The sequence below is a fragment of the Cricetulus griseus genome, chromosome 4, assembly GCF_003668045.3.
Source record: "Cricetulus griseus strain 17A/GY chromosome 4, alternate assembly CriGri-PICRH-1.0, whole genome shotgun sequence".
NCBI lineage: Eukaryota > Metazoa > Chordata > Mammalia > Rodentia > Cricetidae > Cricetulus > Cricetulus griseus.
The window spans coordinates 79,612,794-79,637,514 of record NC_048597.1 but is presented as its reverse complement, the minus strand read 5'-3'; the positions used below and the strand labels follow the sequence as shown (position 1 = coordinate 79,637,514).

General features: G+C 41.6%; 1 protein-coding gene across 3 annotated transcripts in view; it reads left to right on the top strand.

The window, feature by feature from the left end:
* Positions 1 to 24,721, top strand: part of Rnf216 (ring finger protein 216) — a 110,903-nt gene that overhangs the window by 26,184 nt on the left and 59,998 nt on the right. For all 3 annotated transcript variants that reach the window (XM_027413551.2, XM_027413550.2, XM_035443132.1), the window contains exons 8-13: positions 4,459 to 4,573; positions 7,320 to 7,459; positions 14,613 to 14,663; positions 15,784 to 15,921; positions 17,952 to 18,100; positions 18,701 to 18,779. In XM_027413551.2, coding sequence (XP_027269352.1) covers positions 4,459 to 4,573; positions 7,320 to 7,459; positions 14,613 to 14,663; positions 15,784 to 15,921; positions 17,952 to 18,100; positions 18,701 to 18,779 — 672 coding nt within the window. The remainder of the gene's footprint in view (positions 1 to 4,458; positions 4,574 to 7,319; positions 7,460 to 14,612; positions 14,664 to 15,783; positions 15,922 to 17,951; positions 18,101 to 18,700; positions 18,780 to 24,721) is intronic.

Here is a 24,721-nt window from a genome sequence, read left to right as displayed (position 1 = left end):
CGAGACAGGGTTTCTTCATGTAGCTTTGACTGTCCTGGAACTAGCTCTGTTAGACCAAGCTGACCTCAAACTCACAGAGATCCACCTACCTCTGTCTCCTGAGTACAGGAATTAAAAGCATGCACCACCATCAGTATTTTCTTTATTAAGACTTTGGAAACGTGTTTGTTACTAGAACAAATATTGTACTCTTTATATGTTTTCTTGCACTTCAGAGGATTTGTAGTTAAAAGTAAGTATGGTAGTAGTGATAGAAGCAGGCTAGATGCACTCTTTAGCAAGGGTCAGACATAAGAAAGCAAAAAGCAGTAGCTTTTCCCTTGGACCTCCTTATGTCTGGGCCATTGCTGGGAAGGTATTGCCCCACGCTAGGGAAGGGTCTTCTCCTGTCAGTTAGTTTCATGGGAATTTCTTCCAGAAAATACCCTTATACATCTCCCTAGAGGCTTTTCTTTTAGTTAATTCCATATGCAACCAAGATTGACCAGGATGGCTGTCTTGATTTGCATACTCAGGCCTATGAACTTCACCAGCTTGGAAATTGATTTCCTCTTCAGCTTCTTTCTTCGTTATTCTACTTTAGATGTGACTATCTTATTCAGGCTGTTCATTGCCAGCCCCAACCCCAGCCCATCCACCAGGAATATCAAAGAAACATGAAGACCTCTAATGGAGTAGGCCATCTTTTAATCTATTCTCTAACTTTTTCCAGGTATTCACTCCCCCAGGCTTCTAAGTTTCCTTCTGCCATGTAACTTTAATAGTCATCTTGGCTTCTGTATGAGTGGCAAAGTCCCCACCTTTACCCATCCACTCTATCAGACTTAAGTCTCTTCCTGTCCCTTGTTCTTTAAGGCATCAACATGCCCATTGTACTTCTGAGACAGGGACCTGCCGTGTAGCCTCATCTAGCCTAAAACAGGATTCTCCTGCCTCAGTCAGTGGCTTTTAGCTTTTAGCCACTGACTGAGGCAGGCAGATCTCTGTGAGTTAGAGACCAGCCTGTTCTACAAGAGCTACTTCCAGGACAGCCTCCAAAGCCACAGAGAAACCCTGTCTTGAAACCCGCCCCCCTCAAAAAAAAAACCTAGATTATTAAAAAAGAGCTCCCAAGAAGCCTTGGTAGTGCACGCCTTTAATCCCAGCACTCAGGAGACAGAGGCAGGCAGATCTCTGTGAGTGCAAGGCCAGCCTGGTCTACAGGGAGTGCCAGAATAGGCTCCAAAGCTACACAGAGAAACCCTCTTTCGAAAAAAAGAAAGAAAGAAAAAGAGAAAGAAAGAAAGAAAGAAAGAAAGAAAGAAAGAAAGAAAGAAAAAGAAAGAGAGAAACTATGATGTGAATGACTATTAACTTAAAAATGTAAATAAACCCAGGGAAAAGATTAGACAATAGCTAATATAACATTTTTGAGTTCCTGGGCAGGTCTTTTTGATTCCTTACTTCTTAGTGTGTACCTAGGCTGACCTTGAAAATCTGGGGATCAGTAAAACACAAAGTAGGGTATGACTGCCATGCACAAGGTCCTATGCTCCACCCTCAGCACTATTAAAAAGAACAACGATAAAGAAAGAAAACTAGGACACCGAGAAGCTTCCACCCAAAGAGCTTTTAGTCTATTTGGGGGCACAATGTGATAAGTGCTCTAAAGGCAAATAAGAGAGCTGGGAGAGCTGAGCAGTCACTAGAGCAGAGCCTTGATGGAAAGATGCTTTCACCACAGGCATCATGCAGATGGCTAAGAGGCAAGAAAGTGATCTGAGTATCTAGGTGCATAGACACAGGATACTAGGCATTCTTATTCTTGCCCTGTAATCTAATTATATTTAGTCTACATAATTAGGCATTTGGCCAACTGTAAACAAAAGTGCTGACTACTACTAATCCAAGTGAGAACTTGGAGAAAAATTTATATATGAAATTTTAAAAGATACAGTTTCCTGACAAGTACTGAATGTTCATTTTAAGTGGGACTTTCCCACTTAATGAAATAACAACCCCTCTAGGACTCCAGTCTGGAGCTTCTTCCTCCCTTTATTAGGAGCCACCAAGCCAGTACACCACCATTCAGGAGCTCTGAACTCACCTTCCAAATAGCACCTCTGGTTTAATGGCCTTACTTGTAAAATGTAATTATGGTCAGAATTTTAGCAAATAGCTCCAATTTGGTCTACAGAGCTAGTTCCAGGACAGCCAAGACTACAACAGAGAAACCCTGTCTTATAAAACCAAAAAGAAAAGAAAATGTGTTTTGCCCACATATATGTCAATTCACCACATGCATGCATGGTACCAGAGGAGGCTAGAAGAAGGTGACAATTTCCTGGAGCTGGAATTACAGTTGTGAGCTACCATTTGGGTGCTGGAAATCAAACCCAAGTCCTCTGTAAGAATAGCCATTATTCTTAACTGCTGAGTCATCTCTACAGTCCAAAGTTGATGAATTATAATATTCTTGTAGCTGTGTATTAAGATGTGGCTTTAAGATTGATGCATGAGGGTTTGAAATTTCAGAAAGGAAATGGAAAGTTCCACAACCAAAGAAGGAGAGCAGAAAGGTAGCATGATGGGTTTTACCCTTGACAGGCTTTGATGGGGTTTCTCCAAATCTGTCTGAGGATGAGGTGCCATTGTCAAAGAGGGGAGCCTCAGTTCCTATACTGCACTGTCTGTAAATCAAGCCATTCGTAGGCATTACTTGGGTAGTCCTTCCTCTCAAAACCTTGCTTTAAGCTCTTGGAAGAGTAAGCTGGAAAGTGCCGCTTCTCTCTTGGCCTACTAAAATTAAAATGTCTTGGTGTTTTGGGTTTTTGTTGTTGTTGTTTGTTTTTTATACATCAACACGGGTATATTCTTTGTAATAACCCAGTTTTGTGGGGCTTCTGTCCTGTCCCATTGGCTAGTCTGTCCCTGGTCTGTGTTTGGAAGGAGGAGTGTGGATTGAAGAAAGAAATGTACAAAAGACAGATAGAATCAGGAGGGCATTCAGTGAATATTGAACCACCCATATTTATTGTTCAAAGTATCTTTATACTCCCATCAAAAGATGGGAGAAAAGGCAAAAGACTTCTTTACCAAGATACAAAGAACAAGAAAGCGTAATTACCTTCTCAATACCGAAAACATCAAGTAATTCTCTCCTAAGTATTTATTTAGGCAAGACATGCAGCAACTATACCAAGTAACTATAATCCTGAGTTAAGTATTGGTGTTTAGGCTGGACATGCAGCAACCACTTGCATGTGATGTGCAGGTTACCAAGGGTATGTCATGAGCTATGCAACAATTTTCTCCAGAGGCTCATAGTCTGGTGGAGGAAATGAAGCAGAGAAGCAAACAGTTACACTGTTAATGATTGAGATGTACTCTGAAAGGAAAAAATATGTTTACAGAGGATATATCAGGCATGGAAGAAGACTTGTAGTGTCATTTGCTAGAAGAAAGAAAATCTAAAAGAACTGATTTGCAGGGAAGGAATAAGAGGCCACTCTAATGCGTAGTGTTTGTAAGGCAATTTATTAGTTAGTTGAATGTATAAAAAAGGTTAGAGAAATGTCTGGAGACGGAATGTTGAGAGTTACCAGGTTGCAGAGGCAAACCTGTATTGTGATATTTTAAGAATCTGTCAGGTAGAGAGGACTCACAAACTGTGAGGATAGGCTACCAGAGAGAGGAATGAGGAATAGTAGGTGGGAGCATGGGCATATGCACACTGCCAGGGAGGTCCAGGAAATAAGGATTCATGTGGAGGGGTGTGCTTCTGAGAAACATGGCTTCTGTGAGTTTTGTTCATGCCCATAGGAGGGGACAGGGTGAAACATGATCTGATGCTGCTTTAACCACAAAGAGGTGAAGAGCTAAGAGCTGACGGGGCAATGAGTTCTTTCTAAGTTTTGATTGGAAACATCTAAGACTTGAAGAAGAAGCTGGAGTTTCAAGGGAAAAGATAGACACTGGTTTAAGGATTTCAGACTGCAGCATATAGTAAAGAGCCTCGATGTGCTAGGGAAGGAATCATTGGGGGCTAGAGAAGGACTGCTACCAAAAACATCATGTACGCTGTGGCTGTGGAACCCAGAGTACTGCTCTCAAACACTTATATAACAGCCTGTGCTCAAGCATGGATAACTTTCATTTCTTTATGTTGCCTTTTAACCTGTTAGCATTCTGTTGTCACACTGGCCAAAGCTGGCACTGTGAGGGAAGATGAGATTTAAGGATTGCCTTCTTTTTTTTTTTTTTTGGTTTTTCGAGACAGGGTTTCTCTGTATTGTTTTGGAGCCTATCCTGGCACTCGCTCTGTAGGCCAGGCTGGCCTCGAACTCAAAGAGATTCGCCTGCCTCTGCCTCCCGAGTGTTGGGATTAAAGGTGTGTGCCACCAATGCCCGGCCAGGATTTCCTTCTTTTATTTGTTCTTTACATTTATGATGGTAACCTTTCCCCTTTTCAATTTTTAGGCCTTTTCTGATGCTATTAAAAAATGGCAGGAGCTATCACCTGAAGCCAGTGGAAAACGGAAAAAGAGGAAAGAAATGAATCAGTATTCTTTCATAGATTTCAAATTTGAACAAGGTAATGGGAAGCTGAGTATTAACCATACCATGTAAAGTTGTAATCTGGTACCTTCTTTTTTGTGAGGGCACATTGTATTCGCTGTTTACAAAGACCAAATAAGCACAAGAGGAACTGACTAGGAATGTTTGGACAGCTCATCACAACTTAGAGACAGAACTGCAGTTGTTGGCTTCCTCTCTCCTTAGGTATATATAGCAGGACTATGCTGTGCAGTGGAGAATTTCGTGTGTGGACTAAAGGGAAATGATGCTAATCAAGGAAAAACTGCACTTGAGATGTCAGAATTGGCTATATAGCGGTACCAACCTTTAGTCTATAATCAATTCATGATTATTTGCTATCGAGAGGTAATTTCGCACCCCATAGCATGGCTGGTAGCCAGATTTTTATAAAATTTCTTTATTCTCATTGGAATAGTTTATGGGAATTCTGTCACTGCTCCAATAACCTGTTGAAAGGAGCATTTGGGTCCTTGGGGGTGGAGTTTTTGGTGACTGAAAGGTAAGGTGTAGTGGGGGAGGCATACTTAGCCCTTTGGGATTGAGGAAGCAGGAGCCTCGGCTTCAGCAGTTCAGATTCTCTGTTCTGTTTTTATGATAACTGCATGGATTTTGCTTGTTAATAAACAGTAATTACTTCATTCATTAGGAATAACTGCAGAAAGTCTTTCAAAGAAATCACTTGGGGTCTGAGCTCCCCCCACACACAAACATGGACTGCTGGATTTTATAACATTTCATGTGACTTAATCATATCAACAAGGAATTCACTGCTCTTAACTTTAGCCACATCACAGATAGGAAAGTTGTCATCTGTTTGTCTTCTGTTACATGTGTGCTTCTAAAGCTTCATTCCATGATTAAATGCAAGTTAGAAAGGTTTTGGATTTATGGATTCTTTGTTCTAGCTTTTAATACATGAGGTTGTGACTCAGAGGTCAGGTCCTTCAACGGTCTTCAGAGGAGTGCCTTCTTATGTGACAGCCTTACTTGTCTCTGGTTATGATGTAGGTGTCTCTCACTCAGCTAAACTAATGGAGTTTCTCTAACATCCCTAAGATGTAGTCATAAGGCTGTTCCTGGTGTTCAGTAGTGGAAAGCATGTTCCTTGCACTATGTTTTAACACCTTGTTGGCCAGTTTTGTCTTTCACAAAACAAAGTACACTTCTTGAAATTTCCTGCCACAGTTACAGTTTATGTAAAGAAAGTAAAAAACTGAAGCAAAAAAAGGCTAAGTTCCTTGCTGGTGAATATATAAGTAGACCAGCTGAGATTCCGGTCCTGATGATCTGACTTTGCAGCTGATTCTTAGCACTATGCTTTACTACCCCTAAAGCAAAGAATTGATTCTCAAATCAGAAGTTTACATTTTTTTTGTTTTTCTGAAACAGGGTTTCTCTGTGTAGCCCTGGCTGTCCTAGAATTAGCTCTGTAGACCAGGCTAGCCTCAAATTCAGAGATCTGCCTGCCTCTGCCTCCTGAGTGCTGGGATTAAAGACATGGACTACCACCTCCAGGTAGAAGTTTACATTTTTAAAAGTATTAAGAAGAACAAAATGGAAAAGAGGGTAAAATATATGAGGAACCAGACAATAAATACTGTTAAAATGAAAAGATTGTCAAGAATAAACCAGTAGTATTTGAATATCTGGATTAAAAGATTGTCAAGAATAAACCAGTAGTTTTATGGATATGTTAACGGGAAAAATCAGTGCAGAACAGCCCAGTTGTTCTGTCTTTTATTCTGGGTGTGATTTTGGTTAATCTAGGTGCTGCTCTTACAGATATTTTAAGTAGTTCATTTTCTCAAAAATTTAACATGTAGCCAAGTGGTTGTGGTGTACGCCTTTAGTCCCAGCACTCTAGAGGCAGAGGCAGGCAGTTCTCTGAATTGGAGGCCAGTCTGGTCTACAGAGTGAGTTCCAGGACAACCAAGGCTACCCTGTCTTGAAAAACAAAAAAGTTTAACATGCATAAAGTATATTTGCTTCTGCCCCAGGGAGTAAAAGAAACATCTGGTAATATCAGGTATGGACAAGCATGTGGAACAGATGGAACCCATAAGTTGCTCTTGGATGGGGGTTATATATTGGAAAGACCATTTTGGGAAAACTGCATTTATTTTCTAGAGCTTAATGTAAACATGTCCTAACTCTTTCCTGTAAACCTAGGTGACTGGCAGATTGACCAGTAAACAAACCCAGGGCATTCTAATTTTATCTGTAATAGTTGAGAACTGAAAAGCCATTGTTTTTATAAGGGTAGTAAATTGTATGCTGTGGGGCTGGAGAGATGACTCAGAGGTTAACAGCATTGGCTGCTCTTCCAGAAGACCTGGGTTCAGTTCCCAGCACCTAAATAAATAGCAGTGCACTATTTCTATTTACTCCCATTCCAGAGCTTCTGACCCTCTCACACAGACACACACATACAGGCAAAACACAAATGAACATGAAAAAATGAAAATAAATGAATAAACTGTATGCATGCTCACATAGTACAGTGCTGTCAGAGTGGGAGAGGCTTTGCAGTTGGTGTTCACAAAGAAAGTGAGGAAGGACAAAGACCTTACCCCAGGTGAAACATGAGAGGCATATGGTCTCAACTGCAAGATGAGTTATAGAAAGATGTAGTGTCCTGCCACAGGGCTGGTGGGATGCTAAGTTGTAGAAGACAGAATGGTTTGGCCTGTATTCCTAGTGAACAGTTGTCCCTGTGGTTTCACTTTGTCTTATGTCTGTAGGTAACATAAAAATAGAAAAGAGGATGTTCTTTCTGGAAAACAAGCGTCGACACTGTAGATCCTATGACCAGCAAGCCCTCCTTCCAGCTGTGCAGCAAGAGCAGGAATTCTATGATCAGAAAGTCAAAGAGATGGCAGAGGTAAGAAGCTGTGCTCTGATCTTGGAATGTGGTTGTGAAGTTCTAGTCTGCTCCCTGTTGGAGTGTGGTACATGGCTGGCTGTAAGAGTTCCTTTGGGTGCTGGGGATATAGCCCAGCTTGGGTCCCTTCACTAGTATCATACACATAAGAAAAGTGTGGTTGTTGTTCCATCCTGTAAGTCTAGCACTGAAAGCTAAAGCAGGAGAATCTTGAATTGGAGGGCTTGTTTATCCCTTGTACCGGAGGTTAAGCATGCAGTTAACTTGCTGCTACTGAGGTACAACATCCAGCCCAAATTTTCCATTTTTTGAATGATTCCATGGTAAAGTTTGTTTGCCTTTAAGTTTTTGGTTTTTTGAAACGAGGTCACACTGAACCAGTTTGTCCTGGTACTCTGTATGTTGCTGAGACTGGTATTGAACTTTTGGAAATCTTCCTGCCTCATGTTACTCCAACTGCTTAGGTTATAGGAGTGCACCAACACACCCAGCTCACAGAAAAGGTTTTTGAGTTTTTGTTTTGTTTGTTCCTTTCTTACTACATCCTTGATCAGTTACTCATTTTGTTTGCTTTCTGTGTTGAGTTTCTTCTCTTTGTTGTTTTCAGGACAGCAAAGGTTTTAAACAAAACAAAACTATATTTTATTATGATACCGACTAACCTCATGGTTTCATAAGTCAGATTAACATTAGAGACTTAAAAAATTTTATTGCATTTATTGCACATGTATGTTTGTGCTAACATGTGTACCATGACATGTAAGCTATGTCTTTCACTCCCTTCAGCCACAAGTGGTGAAGAAAAAACAAGGAAGAGTCTCATTTAGCTCTATAACTTTCCCAAATATTATTAAACATTCAATTCAATTGGAATAAACATATTAATTATTTAGTAAAAATCTTGTAGGCTTTGGTGGCCTTGGGTTCTGAGTTCATGAATATCCAAGCCTGTGAGGTCACATTTTTTTGTTTTGTTTGTTTGAACTCACAGAGATAAGCTTCCCTCTGCCTGGGATTAAAGGTGTATACCATCTTGTCCCATCTGAGGTCACATTTCTTAAAAGGATGAATAGAATTTGCTTTTATTTTTTTATTTTTTGAACTGTATTAAATTTGTAGCAACAGAAAAAAGCAGTAGTGACTTAGCAGTCTCCCTGCACTCACTTTTTAAGATGCTACTCTTATCCATGTGTGGTGATGTAATCCCAGCTACCCTGGAGGCTGAGGCCAAAGAATTAATAAAATTTCAAGGCTAGCCTAGATAACTTAGTGAGAGAGTCAAGGATATGGCTCATTGGGAAAACATTTGACTTAGCATGTGTGAGGTAGTTCTGTTTAATTCCAAGACCAACAAGAAAATAGTACAATATGTCAATTTTAATCAGGTGTGTGGCATACACCTGTAGTCCTAGCACATGGAAGACTAAGGTGGGGGATCACAAGTTCAAGGCTATCCTGAGCTATATACTGTTAAGATAAGTCTTTACACCATCCACCCAAGCCCCGCCGTCATGTGGGTACTTTCCACCAGGCTGCCCAAGTTCTGCCTGCTGCCACATTAAGGTCCCAAGTAACACACAGAGACTTATATTAGGTACAAATGCTGCTTGGCCAATGACTAGGACTTCTCTCATCTGCTAGCTCAGTCTTAATTATCATAAATCTATATATTTTATAAGACTTATCAAACACCAGCAGAAGCATCCTGTCTTCCCGGGCTCACATGGTGACTCTGCGCTTTCTCCTCCCTTTCCCAGAATCCTCCTTGACTCCTAGTCCCACCTATTGGCCAGCAGTATTTATCAACCAGTAAGACAGTCATATACACAGAAGGACCTCCCCCATCATCTCCTCTTTTCTGTCTAAATAAAAAGAAGGGTAACTTATCTTTTATAATAACTGAAGAGAACTATAACCATAACTGTCTTCAACTCCATCAAAGACCACAGAAGGATAATATATAAACTTGAGACCTGACAGAGACATCTGGTTGCCTAGACAGTCACCCAAAGTTCCTCAGTAACATTGGGGCATCCATCTTCAGCCTATAGGCCAGTGTGTCTGGCATACTTCTCCATTTCAGCAGGAACCCTTCAGGACTGTTCATCTTGTTTTGTAAGTTCAACAGTCATTTTCTTGTGGGTCCTGCATGTGCAGTTTATTCAGCAACAAACAGTCCAGCACGAGCAGTTTCTTGCCCAAATGGCTAATCTTGCCATGTTGAAAGCAAACTCCGTAACGAGTTTCTTTGATGCCCATCCTCCTTTCTGACGTAATTGGTGTACCAGGAGCAGTTGTGTCTCACTGCCAAGAAAAACCCTAAACCTTAAATGCCATATATTCTGTAGGTCTTTGAAAGATTTGAAGAATATCCATCTCAAATACATCTTTGTATATCTAGAAAACCTAACTAACCTAACTATAAGTTTTTTGGTTTTTCCAGACAGGGTTTCTCTGTGTAGCTTTGGAGCCTATCCTGGCACTCAATCTGGAGACCAGGCTGGCCTCGAACTCACAGAGATCCACCTGCCTCTGCCTCCCGAGTGCTGGAATTAAAGGCATGTGCCACCAACGCCCAGCTAACTGTAAGTTTTGACTATTATAGGTGACTATATAATCTGTATTTAATTATGCATTACATTTTAAAAGATCTGTATGGGGCTGGAGAGATGGCTCAGAGGTTAAGAGCACCGGCTGCTCTTCCAGAGGTCCTGAGTTCAATTCCCAGCAAGCACATGGTGGCTCACAACCATCCGTTTTGAGATCTGGTGCCCTCTTCTGGTGTGCAGATATACATGGAAGCAGAATATTGTATACATAATAAATAAATAAAATCTTTTTTAAAAAAATCTGTATAAGCACAATACCTAAACAAGAAGAAACAAAGACATATCACAAAATTGACTTTAAATTTGTATCAATGACTGGCAGTGGTGGTGCACGCCTTTAGTCCCAGCACTCAGGAGGCAGAGGCAGGCAGATCTTTGTGAGTTCAAAGCCAGCCTGGTCTACAGAGTGAGTTCCAGGACACAGGACAACCAGGATTGTTTCACAAAGAAACTCTGTCTCTTCTCAAAAAATTTGTATCAATGAAAATCCATTCCAAAACAAAGTATTCATTTCTATAGCCTATTCCCCTTTTTTCCTTTAAAAAGAGATTGACTGTGATCATTACGTTTTATAACCAACCCCATTTAAATGAAAATAAAGATTTATAAACAATATATGGGAATTTGGCCGTCCGTTCATTCCAAACTGCTTTCTGCTGGTTGGGATGTCCATACATGGGGATCATGATAAAACACAGAAATCTGGCCATAGCCTGGTGGAAAGCACCCACGTGGCAGCAGGGCTCAGGTGGATGGTTTAAAGACTTATCTTAACAGAATGGTATCAGTGAGTGGAATCACTCCACACCCCGAGGTTCAAAGAGGAAGCGGAGAACCTGCTGCTGCAATCCGCCCTGTCGGACTGCTAGGCAGCATCGGAGCAGCTTCCTTCCATACACTCGCTCTAGTCCTTCCCCTCTCTTGGGGGTTGGACTCCACACTCTTGAAACAGCCTGCAGCCCTGCAGAGTTCTGGGGCTAGGATTCTGAGCTCCTACCACCTCAATCACTTGGGAGGCCTAGCAGAAAGCGCCCACGTGGAGGCAGGGCTCCAGTGGATGGAGTAAACACTTACTGTTACAATATACTGAGACCCTGCCTCCAAGAAAGAAAAAAAAAAACTACTTTCACATGGAGCTATCTTTGGTAAAGAGTCAAAGTTAGTGTTGCTGTTTGGGTTTTCAAATTTTGAAGTAATTCTATGCAACAAAATGAGAAGTGCACCAGGCATGGTGATACATGCCTTTGAGTTTGAGACCAGCCTGATCTACAAGAGCTAGTTCCAGTACAGCCTTCAAAGCCACAGAGAAACCCTGTCTCAACCCCCCTCCCCCAAGCTGGGCATTGGTGGCACACACCTTTAATCCCAGCACTAGGGAGGCAGAGGCAGGCGGATTTCTGTGAGTTCAAGGCCAGCCTGATCTCCAGAGCGAGTGCCAGGTTAGGCTCCAAAGCTACACAGAGAAACCCTGTCTCGAAAAACGGAAAAAAAAAAAAAAAATTGTACATCTCAAGCAGACATTAGAATTTGAAGAAAGTTTCATCTTGATCCATCCATCACAGAGGATTACAGAGATAGTTCATAGTACTGGCTGCTCTTCTTAAGGATTTAGGCTCTATTCCCAGCACCCATATGGTTCCTAACAACTATCTGTAACTCCAGTCTCAGGGGATCTGATGCCTTCCTGTGGCCCTTTTTGGTACCACACACACATAGTACACAGACATCCTTGTAGGAAAAACACACAAACACATAAAATTGAAATAAATTTTAAAAAGTCACCACAGAGCTCATCAGAAAACAATTTAAAGATTAATAGATTATCTGGTATTTGTAGTCAATATTAGCCTTATATCCAAATTATTCTCTAGCCAATGGCAGCCCCTCTGTCCTGACCTGGTAGTCTCTGACCACATCTTTGGTCTGGTGTCTCTGGGTTTGTCTTAGTTGGGGTTTCTAATGCTGTGATGAAACACCATAGGGAAGAAGGGTTTTATTTGGCTTATATATTACCATATCACTGTTCATCATTGAACAGTGATGTTCATCATTGAACATTGAAGCCAGGACAGGAACTGAAATAGAGCTAAAACCTGGGGGCTGGAGCTGATCAGAGGCTATAGAGGGGTGCTGCCTCCTTGTTTGCTCATTATAGTTTGCTCATCTTGCTTTCTTATAGAACCCAGGACCACTAACCAGCCTAGGGATGGCACCATCAATAATGAGCTGGGCCCTTCATGTAATCACTAAGAAAATACCTTACAGGCTTGCCTATAGCTGGATCATATGGAAGCATTTTCTTAATTGAGGTCCTCTCTTCTCAAATTACTTTAGGTCCTCTCTTCTCAAATTACTTTAACTTGTATCAAATTGACATAAAACATCCACCATAGCCTGTTGGTGGTGGCGAGTGCCTTTAGTTTTAGTCCCAGCACTCGCACTCGGGAGGCAGAAGCAGGCAGATCTCAGTTAGTTGGAGACCAGCCTGGTCTACAAGAGCTAGTTCCGACAGCCCCCAAAGCCACAGAGAGACCCTGTCTTGAAAAACAAAACAAAACAAAACAAAAAAATCCAGCATAGGCCTTGACCTGAAAACTTCTCCTAAATGCTTTACTTTCTTTATTGAGAATTTCATGCTGAGATTTCTGGTTAGAATTCAATGTACAGGTTGGTTTTTTGTTATTGTTGTTTTGGTTTTTCAAAGACAGGGATTCTGTGTGTGGCTTTATAGACCAGGCTGGCCTCAAACTCACAGAGATCTGCCTGTCTCTGCCTCCCAAGTGCTGGGATTAAAGGCATGTGCCACCACTGCCTAGCTCAATGTACAGGTTTTATCATTCCTTTCATTTTATGTTTATTTTGTGTGTGTGCCAAGGACACTTTTGATTCTTTTTTTTTTTTAAAGATTTTATTTATTTATTATGTATCCAACATTCTGTTTCCATGTGTATCTGCACACCAGAAGAGGGTACCAGATCTCATAAGGAATGGTTGTGAGCCACCATGTGGTTGCTGGGAATTGAACTCTGGACCTCTGGAAGAGCAGTCAGTGCTCTTAACCTCTGAGCCATCTTTCCAACCCCACTTTTGATTCTTAATGACTTAACATGATACCTATCATTTTAGAAGATTCTAAAATCTTCTGAGCACAGTGATAGTCTCCCCAGATGGGAGACTGAGGCAGGGGAATTATTTTACCCCAAAGGTTCAGAACCAGCATAGCAAGACTATGCTTCAAAAGAAAAATACAAACGAAAACCATGAAGTTGTTTGAAACGATTCTGGTTATGCCATTAACACGAACAGTTACGCTTATTTGTGCCTGTTGTTTATATTTGACTTGTAGAGAAATGGCCTTTTTTAGGTGGGTCTTCTTTATCCTTCAGTTTTGTAACATTTTTATTTAAGTCAAAACTATAAAGCAAGAATGTCCAGCAAGCCAGATTTTTCTCACACTGCCTCTGTAGTAATACTCATTTTAGTTTATCTTTATTTAAGTAAAAGCAAGTATGTAGGGGTATTTTATTTATTTCTCTTTCTTATCCAAAAGATAGACTGCTAATAAGATGCCCCACTGGGTAAAGACACTTGCTGTTCAAAGCCTGGAGACCCGATCCCATGTGAACGTGTATGAAAAGAACTGGCTTCACAAACTTGTCTTCTACACATGCTTACATACACACATGTATAGCATTATCAAGACATTTATAAGGGAAATACTTTTCAGCATCTGCTATTTATTTCACTTAGCAGTGTATCCTAGCATCCATGTAACAGCCATCCACTGCTATAACATTGTCTGATGAAGGTCCGGGCTTGTTTCCAGGGTTTGCTGTTTGTAAACAAGTTTGTACATGCATCAGTTCATATTTATGCCTCAGTGCATCTTGGGATAGATTCCTGAACATGACTTTGATAGCTAAACATAGTGGCACACAACTTAAATCTCAGTTCTTGTGAGGCAGGGGCTGGCAGATCTCCATGACTTCGAGGCCAGCCAGGGCTATATAGTGAGACTCTGTCTCAATATGTAATTTTTGGCCAGGCTTGGTAGCTCATGCCTTTAATCTCAGTACTTGAGGTAGGGGAGGGAGGTAGGCTGATGTTTATGATTTACATAGTTTTAGGTCTGCAAGGCCAAGACTACATAGAGAGATCGTATTTCAAAAAACAAAATAATTTGTTTTTCTACTGTTGAGTTCGAACTACATGCCTCCTTCACAGTCAGCCATTTTACATCTTCTACAATAATACACAAGTGCTGGTTGCTTCTCAACTTCACCAGCAAATTGTGTTATCAAACTTGGTTTTGGCCCATTTGGCTTGCTGTTTGCTTATGCTCTTCTTTGCTATACCAGTGGTTGGTGTTAGTCTGTTCCCTTATTCACTGCAGATTTATTCTTTAGTAGCCTTTTCTATTACTAAACCATGTTAACTGAAGGAGTACATTGTTAATAATGTACGTAAATTGAAATCCATGCTAACGGCTTTGGTCATCTCCTTTCTACATTTGTATCTGAATGTTTGATTCTCTTGTTCTTCAGCATGAAGACTTTTTGCTTGCCCTGCAGATGAATGAAGAACAGTATCAAAAGGTATTTTGAATTCTCACCAAGTTCATTTATTCAGGGTGTACTCACTGGGCTTTTGAAAGCAGCCTTTTTCTATGTAACCTCCTGTTGACTTGTGAGTTTGCAATTCACTCAGGTCACAGTTACATCAGCTAGAGAAGGTTATCTTCATACAAGACCAGACCAGAACTGAAAGGAGATATATATGTTCTTCAAGAACATAAACAGAAATTAATAGAAGGGACTGTTCTGCATTCCTACATTCAGATTCCCTGTGTAGCCTTGGTCCAGGGCTTTCTGTGCCATCTCTGCCAACTTGCTTAGTGGGCTTTTTGAGCATGGCTCTGTGTCATTGGTGAGCACTGACATTTCATCTCTGTAGGTACTTAAGTATGGGACTTCATTTTACTTAGTCCCTTACCAAAAGCAAGGGCTGGCTTATGGTCTCTTCACACCACTGTCTTCTGACAAGAGGAACAAATCCAGCTTTAGAAAGCTTCTTGGATACTGTATCATACCATTAACCCTTTTAAAGACACATCAGCATCTGTTGCAGCAGTTGTTTGCTGTCTTTAGCTATAGTGCAGTGTTATACTGATTTCCTGAATTATGTTTATTTTTTTGTTGTTGTTTATTTACCTTCTTTTTGAACAAGGTCTCATTCCATTACCCTGGTTGTCTTCAAACTTGAGTTCCTTCTTTCTCAGTGTCCTAAGTATTGTTATTACCCATACATTGCCATGATACCCAGCTTCTGAGCTAGTTTTAGATAGCAAAAAAGGTTTGTTACAGGGGCTGGAGAGATGGCTCAGAGGTTGAGAGCACTGGCTGCTCTTCCAGAGGACCTGAGTTCAGTTCCCAGCAACCATGTGGCTCACAACCATCTATGACGAGATCTGGTGCCCTCTTCTGGTGTCCAACCATACATGCAGACAGAACACTGTATATATAATAAATAAATAAATAAATAAATAAATAAATAAATATCTATTAGAAAAAAAAATGTTTGTTACTTGGTGTCTGCTAGGAGTCAGTTTTGACCTCAATGTGTATCTGGTGCAAGGAAATGTGTAGGGCTATAGATGAGACCTCAGTGCTTGAATGGGGCATGGGGGCATTCACATGTATCTCCTTTGGCTCATAGGATGGACAGCTGATTGAGTGTCGATGTTGCTATGGGGAGTTTCCATTTGAGGAGCTGACACAGTGTGCTGATGCTCACTTGTTCTGCAAAGAATGTCTCATCAGATATGCCCAAGAGGCAGTGTTTGGGGCTGGAAAGGTAAGGCGTGTGTCATGGGGGTGGGGAGGCAAAATTCTGACAATAGGTGATTTGTGCATGGCCTGACTTGTGTGATGTTGGTTCTGAGTAGAACAGGTTTCCTGACTCCCTCATGCCCTGTGTCTAGCTCCACAGGGCCCCTGCCTCAGCATTCACTTTCCTGGTTACAATTCAATAAAGGGTAAGCTCAGGATGAGTTTATTTAAGCATATGAAAGTGTATTACTATATTTTCACATACTTTAAAAGATTTTATAGTTGGTAGTTGGTTTAAAAGTCATAGTAAGTATAAGATCATATTCCTCTGTCCAAAGTCCATTTCACTGAACATCAATGAAACAATATTAAGAGGAATTGTGTATTGTTTTCTATCTCTTCGAGCAACCATAACAAAGTAATAGTGAGCTAAGTGGCTTGGTTCTGTAATACCAGCTACATGGAAGGCTGAGGCAGAGGATCACAAGTTGAAAGCTAGCCTAAAAAAATTTAATTTGAGACCCTGTCTCAAAGTTAAAAAAAAAAAAAAAATAGGGAAGAAGGACTAACATGTATAAGGCCCTGGGTTCCATCCCTAGTACTAACAGAGTAAGGGGAAGAGAAGAGGGAGGGGGAAAGAGAGGCTAAGAGAGAAGAAACCAACACCATGATCCAGAAAGTGGCCTTTTATTTTTAAAGATTGTCATATACATGTAATGTATTTCTCTCTCTCTCTCTCTGTCACTCTGTCTGTCTGTCACTCTCTTTCACACTCCATCCAATGTCTCCTGTGACTACCATCTTCAAATTTTTGGCCTCTTACCCTTTATTGGGTTGAGACAGGGTTTCTCTGTTAAGCCCTGACTGTCCTGGAGCTCACTATGTAGACCAGGCTTGCCTCAAACTCAGAGATCCTCCCCTATGTCTTTTTAAAACATCCTTATTGTTATTTAGCACTCCTCCCTCCCTGAAAATAACCTTTTTCTTTATTTTTTTTTTATGTGTAGGAGTGTTTTGCCTACATGTATGCATTATGTGCATGGCTTGGTGGTTGGGAGCCCTGGCTGCTCTTTCCTCCCGGGGACAGATTAGATTCCTTGGAGTAGAGTTACAGTTCTAAGCCACTATGGAGGTTCTGAGAATTGTACCCCTTAAAAGAGCCGCCAGTGCTTCCAGCCACCCAGCCATCTCTCCAAACCTAACCTTTTAAATGGCCTTTAGCATCATCTTATGACATAGTTTCTTCCCCTGGAAAAGGGAGATGCTTAGGAACTGTTGGGAACATTGAGATCATTTCATTGTCTTTACTTTGGTGTCCTTTCTCCTGTTATGGTTCTTCAGATGTCTGGCACTTTCCATTCTTAATAAAGATCTGTTTGGAAGCTATTTGAGCCACAGGTGTATAGGCTGAGTGGTTACTTTGGGTGTTTATAAATAGTGTTTCCTGTTGTGATTCTCCAATGACATTTTAATGCATTTTCACTGAATGTGGATATGATATTGCCCCTGTCCCAGAATCCTAGAACTGACTGGGAAGGAGCTGGAAATACTGCAATTCCATGTGCAGGTTTTGCTTCAGGTCTTCTTGAGGCCACACTGGAGCTCTGCTGTACCTAAACATTTCTGTTGATTTCCATTCGGAGAAAGTAAGAATAGAAGTCCCTCCCCCCTCTTTTGTTAACCTAGTTACCACCTCTCCCATCCCCTTCCAAAAGGATCTCCAGCTTTACAGATCCCACCAGGGAAGCAGCCTACTTCAGACATGGTAGCCAACCTCCTCCAACCACTGAGCCATGTCACTTTAGCTGTTGGTGTTCCATCTTTATAGATTGTAGCTTGGGCTGCTGGAGGTCATCTACTAGGATCAAGGAATGCCTTTTTGCTCTTAATGCTTCCTGGTTAAAGAATGATTTCTCAGAGAGGAGGACTTTACTACCTCCACATCTGTGTTTTGCTACTGGCCTTTTTCTTGAAAGATGTGTTTGACTTCCTTGGCTCTTTTGTTATTCTGAATCCTTTTTTTTTTTTTTTTCTTTCCTGCTTACTTTATTCTAGTCAGAACTGAGCTGCATGGAAGGCAGCTGCACGTGTTCCTTCCCAACCAGTGAACTGGAGAAGGTGCTCCCCCAGACCATTCTGTACAAATACTATGAACGGAAAGCTGAAGAAGAAGTCACTGCAGCCTATGCTGATGAGCTTGTCCGGTGAGTTCTGATACTCTGCTGATCCCCAAGGTGAAGTCTGCTGGAACATTTGATCTGGCATGATTGGGTTTTTTGGCACTTCTTGCTGAGAAATGAAATAATTAAACTTTATAATGTAAACATCTATCAGTGGACTCTTTGGTTTTGTTTTGTTTTGTTGTTTTGGTTTTTCAAGACGGGTTTCTCTGTGGCTTTGGAGGCTGTCCTGGCGCTAGCTCTTGTAGACCAGGCTGGTCTTGAACTCCCAGCGATCTGCCTGCCTGCTTCCCCAATGCTGGGATTAAAGGGATGCGCCACCACCACTCGGCTCTATCAGTGGACTCTTACGTGCTTTTCTTACCACCTAATCGCTGAATCACCGTGTCCTGGGTGGGAGAAAAAATATTGGTTACAAGGAATCCTTGAAAGCTTGAGGTGTTGTTGATAGTAAATTTGGGCATTGATATGGTCCTTGGTAAAGAAAGAAGCTCAATCTAGGTTACAGTGAAAACTAAGGAGTACAAAGCACTGTCTGCCTTACTCAACACTCCAGCTGGGTAGCACAATCCCATGAAACCTACTTAACCATCTTGAGTGATACACCTTCCCTGTTTATTTCAGGTGCCCCTCGTGTAGCTTCCCTGCTCTGTTGGACAGTGATGTGAAGAGGTTCAGCTGCCCTAATCCTCGATGCCGGAAAGTAAGGGAGAGTTTTTTCCTAACACATTTGCTTGAATTTTGGTACTTTGCGCTATCCTGGTGACCCATATACTTTGTTCTATTATCTGTTTGCCTGTTCCTTTTCGTGAAGCAGCTGAAGATCAGTGTTTTGTGATGGTTGTGCATCGTTAGGGATGAGATTATTTGTGGATTCCAGTTGCAAATCTCAGTATCTCTTTTCTATGTCATGTTATAGACCGGTGCTCTGATATAAAATGTGAAGGATTTTATTTTTATTTTTCTGTGTTGTATCTCTTGCTTGCTCTTTTCCCTGTCCTGTGCTCAAATGCAGCACATACACACATACGCTCCCTGCCACTTTTGAAGTATAAATGACACTTTGATCAAAGAACTAAGCACTGTGTTAGCAATGATGGAAAGGGAATCTCAGAGGATTTTCAATACTCAGTGAAGAGAATGCAGTACAGTGTGTTACAGCTTCCAGGATTATCTGCTTCAGAATTTAACCTTTACCTACGGGGTAATGGCACACGTGTTCTTAGGTTCCTTTTCTGTTCTTTGGGGAAGGGGTCTGTGGGAGATAGTAGAAAACCCATAATAGAATGCAAAGTAGTATCCATGCTAGACTATCTTGTGTGAGCTGCCACTAGATGGCACAAGTGCTCCACAATAAGGGTCCCTCTCCCCTTTGAGTATTTCCAAAGTAGTCAGCTTAACTGTCTAGTAAGCAGAATTGATGAAATTCTTCCATGTTAGTGCTAAAGCAAACCACTGCATGCATATAAAACTCACTGCAGAGATAGCTGCGCTGTTAGGATATCTGCCCTTTTCCTCTGTACTCACCCTAATTCTCTAGGCAACAGTCTTTCTCTTCAGCAGGATAGCTAAACTGGCAGTTATCCTTAAGATTTTTGCATGTGTAAAAAAAATGATCCACAAGCTAATTTTGGCCCGTGTAAGACTGAAAGCATCTGTTTTCTCATTGCAGTGTTTGCCAGTAACCTACAATCCAGTTGAATTTCCAGGAACCTGTCACTCTGAGATAAGGAATTGTAGTTAGGTATTATCTGAAAGAGGTTTGGTATCCAAATCACTGAAAACTGAGACTGTCTTCTGTGAAATAGGTTGTGTCTCATAGGTGTGATGGAATGTTTGTCTGGGCCTTCTGTTCCCTGGTATGCTCTCAAAGCATTGTTTTGTCATGCTGCTTTCAGCAATGGATAAGAGTATTTTCAGCATGGAGTGGAAGAAGGGTGGGTTTTGGCAAGTTCTGAGGTAGTTTCAAATATTCTGTGGAATATGTATTCTTAGGTTCAGACATTTCCCTGTTGAATTTCTTTCTACCTTCTTGGGGATATATGCTCCACAGTACATGTAGAACTTCCTAGAAAATTGGCCAGGGTCATGAGGTAGAGATTCACCAGTCCACAATAAGCAAGTGCTAAGGAAGGAAGGATAGTATAGAGAGTTGAATGAAAATAAAAAAGAAAATCTTATCTGGGGTCTTTTAGTAGACATAAATGTCTACTAAACCAAACTTGGGTTTGGTTTATTTGTTCATTCCACCTACAAAAATCACATCTGCAGCCGGGCATTGGTGGCACACGCCTTTAATCCCGGCACTCGGGAGGCAGAGGCAGGTGGATCTCTGTGAGTTCGAGGCCAGCCTGGTCTCCAGAGTGAGTGCCAGGATAGGCTCCAAAGCTACACGGAGAAACCCTGTCTTGAAAAAAAAAAAAAAAAATCACATCTGCAGTAAACCAGTTTGTTGTTAAAAACTGAGTATCTCACCTGCCTGCAGTAACTAAATGCTTGTGTGGAGAAAATGTAAATTAATCTGACCTAGCTGTCATTTCCAGGACAGCTCCAGCTGTGGTAGTAGGCCATTGGCACTTACTAGCCACACTTCAATGGGGGAATCTAGTAAGTGTGCTGACTCCTAGACAAACCAAGCTTCACATTATCCAGAGATGATGAAGCCGATCTTTGTGTTCCCTATGTCAGAGACGACCTTTAATCAGAAAGTACATTGACAACCAAATGTCTCGGTGACAGAAAGATTGCTAAGCCTGTAGGTGAGGGCTCACTTCATAATACATAATTGGAGTCAGAAAGGGAGGGGTTAGAATGGAAGGTCCTTGTTGTGAACATGGCCTTCATTTGTTGCAGGTCTCTGGGGCTATGATTATACTGTGTTCCTTGGATGTCTACTGTGGATGGAATAGTGCCCTTGGTTCAGTGCTAGTCACCACAGAACTATGCTTAATGGACACTGAAGCTTGACTTCACGTGATGGACAGTGATAGAGCTAGCAACCCAAAGGAAAGCCCCAGGGCATATCCCAACAGCCATCACTGGGAGCCAGCTTTCCATCAAATGTGCACCAGAGCCAGCACAGTAGCAAGGGGTTTCAGAGTTGCACTGCTTGTTTTAATATTTTTGTCAAGTTCCTATAGCAAGAGCTAGAGTGATGGATGGCTCAATAGTTAGGAGCACTTGTTGCCCTTGCAAAGGAGCTGAGTTCAGTTCCTAACGTACCTTAGAACTGTCCTTAATTCCATTTCCAGTGATCTGGTGCCCTCTTCTGGCCTCCATGGGCACCAAGCACACATGCAGTGTATCTACATACATGTGAATATAATACTCATATGCATAAAATAAATATTAAAAAATTCTCTGTAGGAACACCATCATGCATCTGATCTTGGTGGGCCTCTTGATCATGGCATGATCTTGTTTGAAATTTTACACCTAGGCATGTCCACTAACTTTCCAGCTAGAGACCCACATTAATGCATGTGTGTTTCCAAGAATGAAAAAGGAACCAGCAGGTAAATACTGCTTACCCATCCTCCTCATCTTCCCACTGTGAGTTGAATAAATCCTATGTTTGCTGTTATTTGCAGTGACTTTAAAAGGGAGAACGATAATTACCCCATACAGGAAAAGAAAAGAAAATATAAATAAAAACCTTCATTCCCTCTTGGCATAAAGAAAGTTTTTGTTTTTATCTTTCATCTACTTTTTCCTGTCTAGAGCCATCTACATAGCTCAGCAGTCAGCAAAAATCTCAGGGCCCCAGGGATCTAACAGCAAATCCCCTGGGCTTTGGGTGTTTGCCCACTTGCCCAGGAACTGGCATCTCTCTGCCTTCTCCTCCATTGAATGCACTGGTACTTATTTCTCAAACCCACGAAGCAGCCTGTGATGATAGTTAGTTACCACTTCCCAGGAGATAATCATAGACAGTCAATAAAGCATGTCTTTCTCCTCTGTCAGCACTACATAGCACAAATCCTTTTGGTGCACTTTCTTGGTAAGCTGTCTGTTTTGAAAGTTGTCTTAAAGACTGTTAATGATAAGTTAGCATCCACTGATGAAGTCCTCTGTGCTCTGCCCTTTGCCGGGTATTGTGAGGCTGTGAATGTCAACTAATGTCATGGCTACGTGCAGGAAAAAGGCAGCACATTGGTTACCTGAAGAGCTCTGACTTCACCTCCTCCCCTTCCTAGCATTGAGATCTACGCTAAATACTCCCCTGACCATACTGTTTTATCTGTTAAATCAAAATCTTGCACAACGTTAAGGAAAATAAGTGGCATAATATAGGCAAAGGTAAGGTCAGTGCGTGGTGCTTTTATGTCACTCAATTATGACCATATGTTTGAGGGGCCAGTGAGCTACAGGCCCAGTAATGAGAAGAATTCTTAGAAATTTGGAACTTCTTCCCGATTCGTACAGTTTACTGCCTTGAAATTGTTTATTAAGCGACTAGGCATAACATCCCATCAGGAAGCAAATGATTTGTCACTCAACCTTGTATTTTAAAATTACATTCAAAGCACTTATTTCTAACCAGCTTACAGTCTGCTACATCAGGGACAGGTAGGTTTGGCTTTTTTGGCTTTAGACAGGGGCTCTTTAAATAACCTTGAATGGCCCCAAACTTTCCTCAGTGCTAGGACAATAGGCCTGTATTGCCAAAATTAATGGGGGAAGACTACAACTCCCTGGACTAGGGACTTAGTAATAAAATGCTTCCCCAGCACCGATAAGCCTTAAAGTTCAACCCCAACACGGAAAAAAAGAAAGGGGGGGCAGATGTGACTCCAACAGCTTCCCACCCCCTGCAAACCCCAGTTGTCAGGCTCCAAGACAGGTGTGGTACTGCCCAGGGACAGCTTTGTCCTCAGGAAGGCTGCTTATGAACTGTTGTTGTCACTGAAGTCTTTGCACTTCTGTCCACAGCTCTGCTGTCCCCTCTCCTGGTGCATTGCTCATTGGTTTCCCACTGGTATCTAGAAGGATTGGAATGATGCTCAGAGATGGCATAGCAACAACCTAAAAGGAAAGTAAACAGCACACTTTGCTGGAGAATTCAGAATTAGTTAGAAGTAAAGATAAGATGTGTTTGTCTGTGTGACTTGTTGGTCACATTTTTTACTTGATGGGAGGCCCTGGCCCTTACTACTTCACTTGTTCCGAAGCAGGGGTCCTCCAAGTCAGAGCTGCTATTGTCTGCTGTTCTTGAAGCAGAATATACCTACCATCTCTTGGTTTTGCACTGTGCTACTTACAGAAAAAGTCTGGATTTTTATCAGGTTTTTGCTCTATTGCAATAGAAACTGCCCTTTTAGTGTCTTTGTGGTCACTGGTTTAGTTTTGCTTTTCAAACTCATCACAGCCCTATCTCATTTACACATTCTACCAGGACCAAAAGCTTGCAGGGGCTCTTTCTAGAAACCATACACCAGTTTAGTTAGCCACTCATTATGTTTTGTGTAAAGTAATATAATTTTTCTTTGTTATGGCTTCACTGAAAAATGTATTTTGATTGTCTTTAAAAATCTCACGTTAAAGATGTCTTAAGAATTGATAGCAAACTCTTTAGTGATTTACCCCATGTTATCTTCGCTAATTGTGAATTACCAAGTGTCACCATTTTAATTTGTTTTTCTGATTTCATTGTAAATGTCCTTGAGCAAGGGCTGTGTGTGAGAGAGTGCGCATGTGCTGTGAGGGTGCTAAAGACAGCATGGGCAATCCCGTTCCCTCCTTTGCATTCTCAGCACAGAGTACTGCAGGGTTTCTAGCTTTTCCAGGTAGAGACATTGTTGCTATGGCAATACCAGAGGGAGGAAGCCCCTGAGTCCTGGAGGGAGGGTCTATGTGTGTCAAGGCAAAGGACATGGGGAGGGAAGTAGTAGCAAAGGGATGGGAGAGCATTTACTGGCAAAATGAGAGCAACTTTGGGACCAGTTAGTCCTTCCTGAACTAGAGGCAGGAAATAGAGTGGGAACAACTGTTAACTTACTAGCCCCCACATGCTCCATGACCTTCCCACAGACCACAGTTAAAAAACAAAGTCTCTTTCTGGCCTGCTACCCTGACCTGGAAAACCTCACTACCCAAAACAGGGGAAGATGTCAGTCCCTTTGAAACTGCATTGAACTGTGTGCTCTGTGTCTGCACTTGCATGGTAATGAACCCTGAGATGGCTCGGTAACCTTGGTAACTCAGAGTAGTAGTGGAGAGAAACAGAATCTGATCTGCTGAGGTCAGGGCCCTGAGTACAAAAAACACAGCTAGAGAGCAGTGCCTCTGCCAACTCAGTACGTGTAGTCATGACTCCCTGGCTTGGGAGCTTGACACCATCTTTAGGCTGAAGTCCACAGGCTTGTTAATGGGAGCTCTTCCCTAATGAGTGTGAGATACCTTATGTTTGGAGTCACACTGTAGCAAGTGCTATCAGTGGGAGTCAAACCCAGGGCTTCCAGTTGTGCTTTGGGTATACTTGGGATGGTTTATTGTGTTAGTTTTCAGAGTCTTTATCTTTTGGAGATAGACACTGAAATGTTAGTAAATGAACCAAGTAGTCTGGAGTTAGTTTGGAATTTGTTTCATGGTTATACAGGGGTGAATAGAAGAAGATGAAGGGGGCAGATAAGCTAGTGTTGGCCA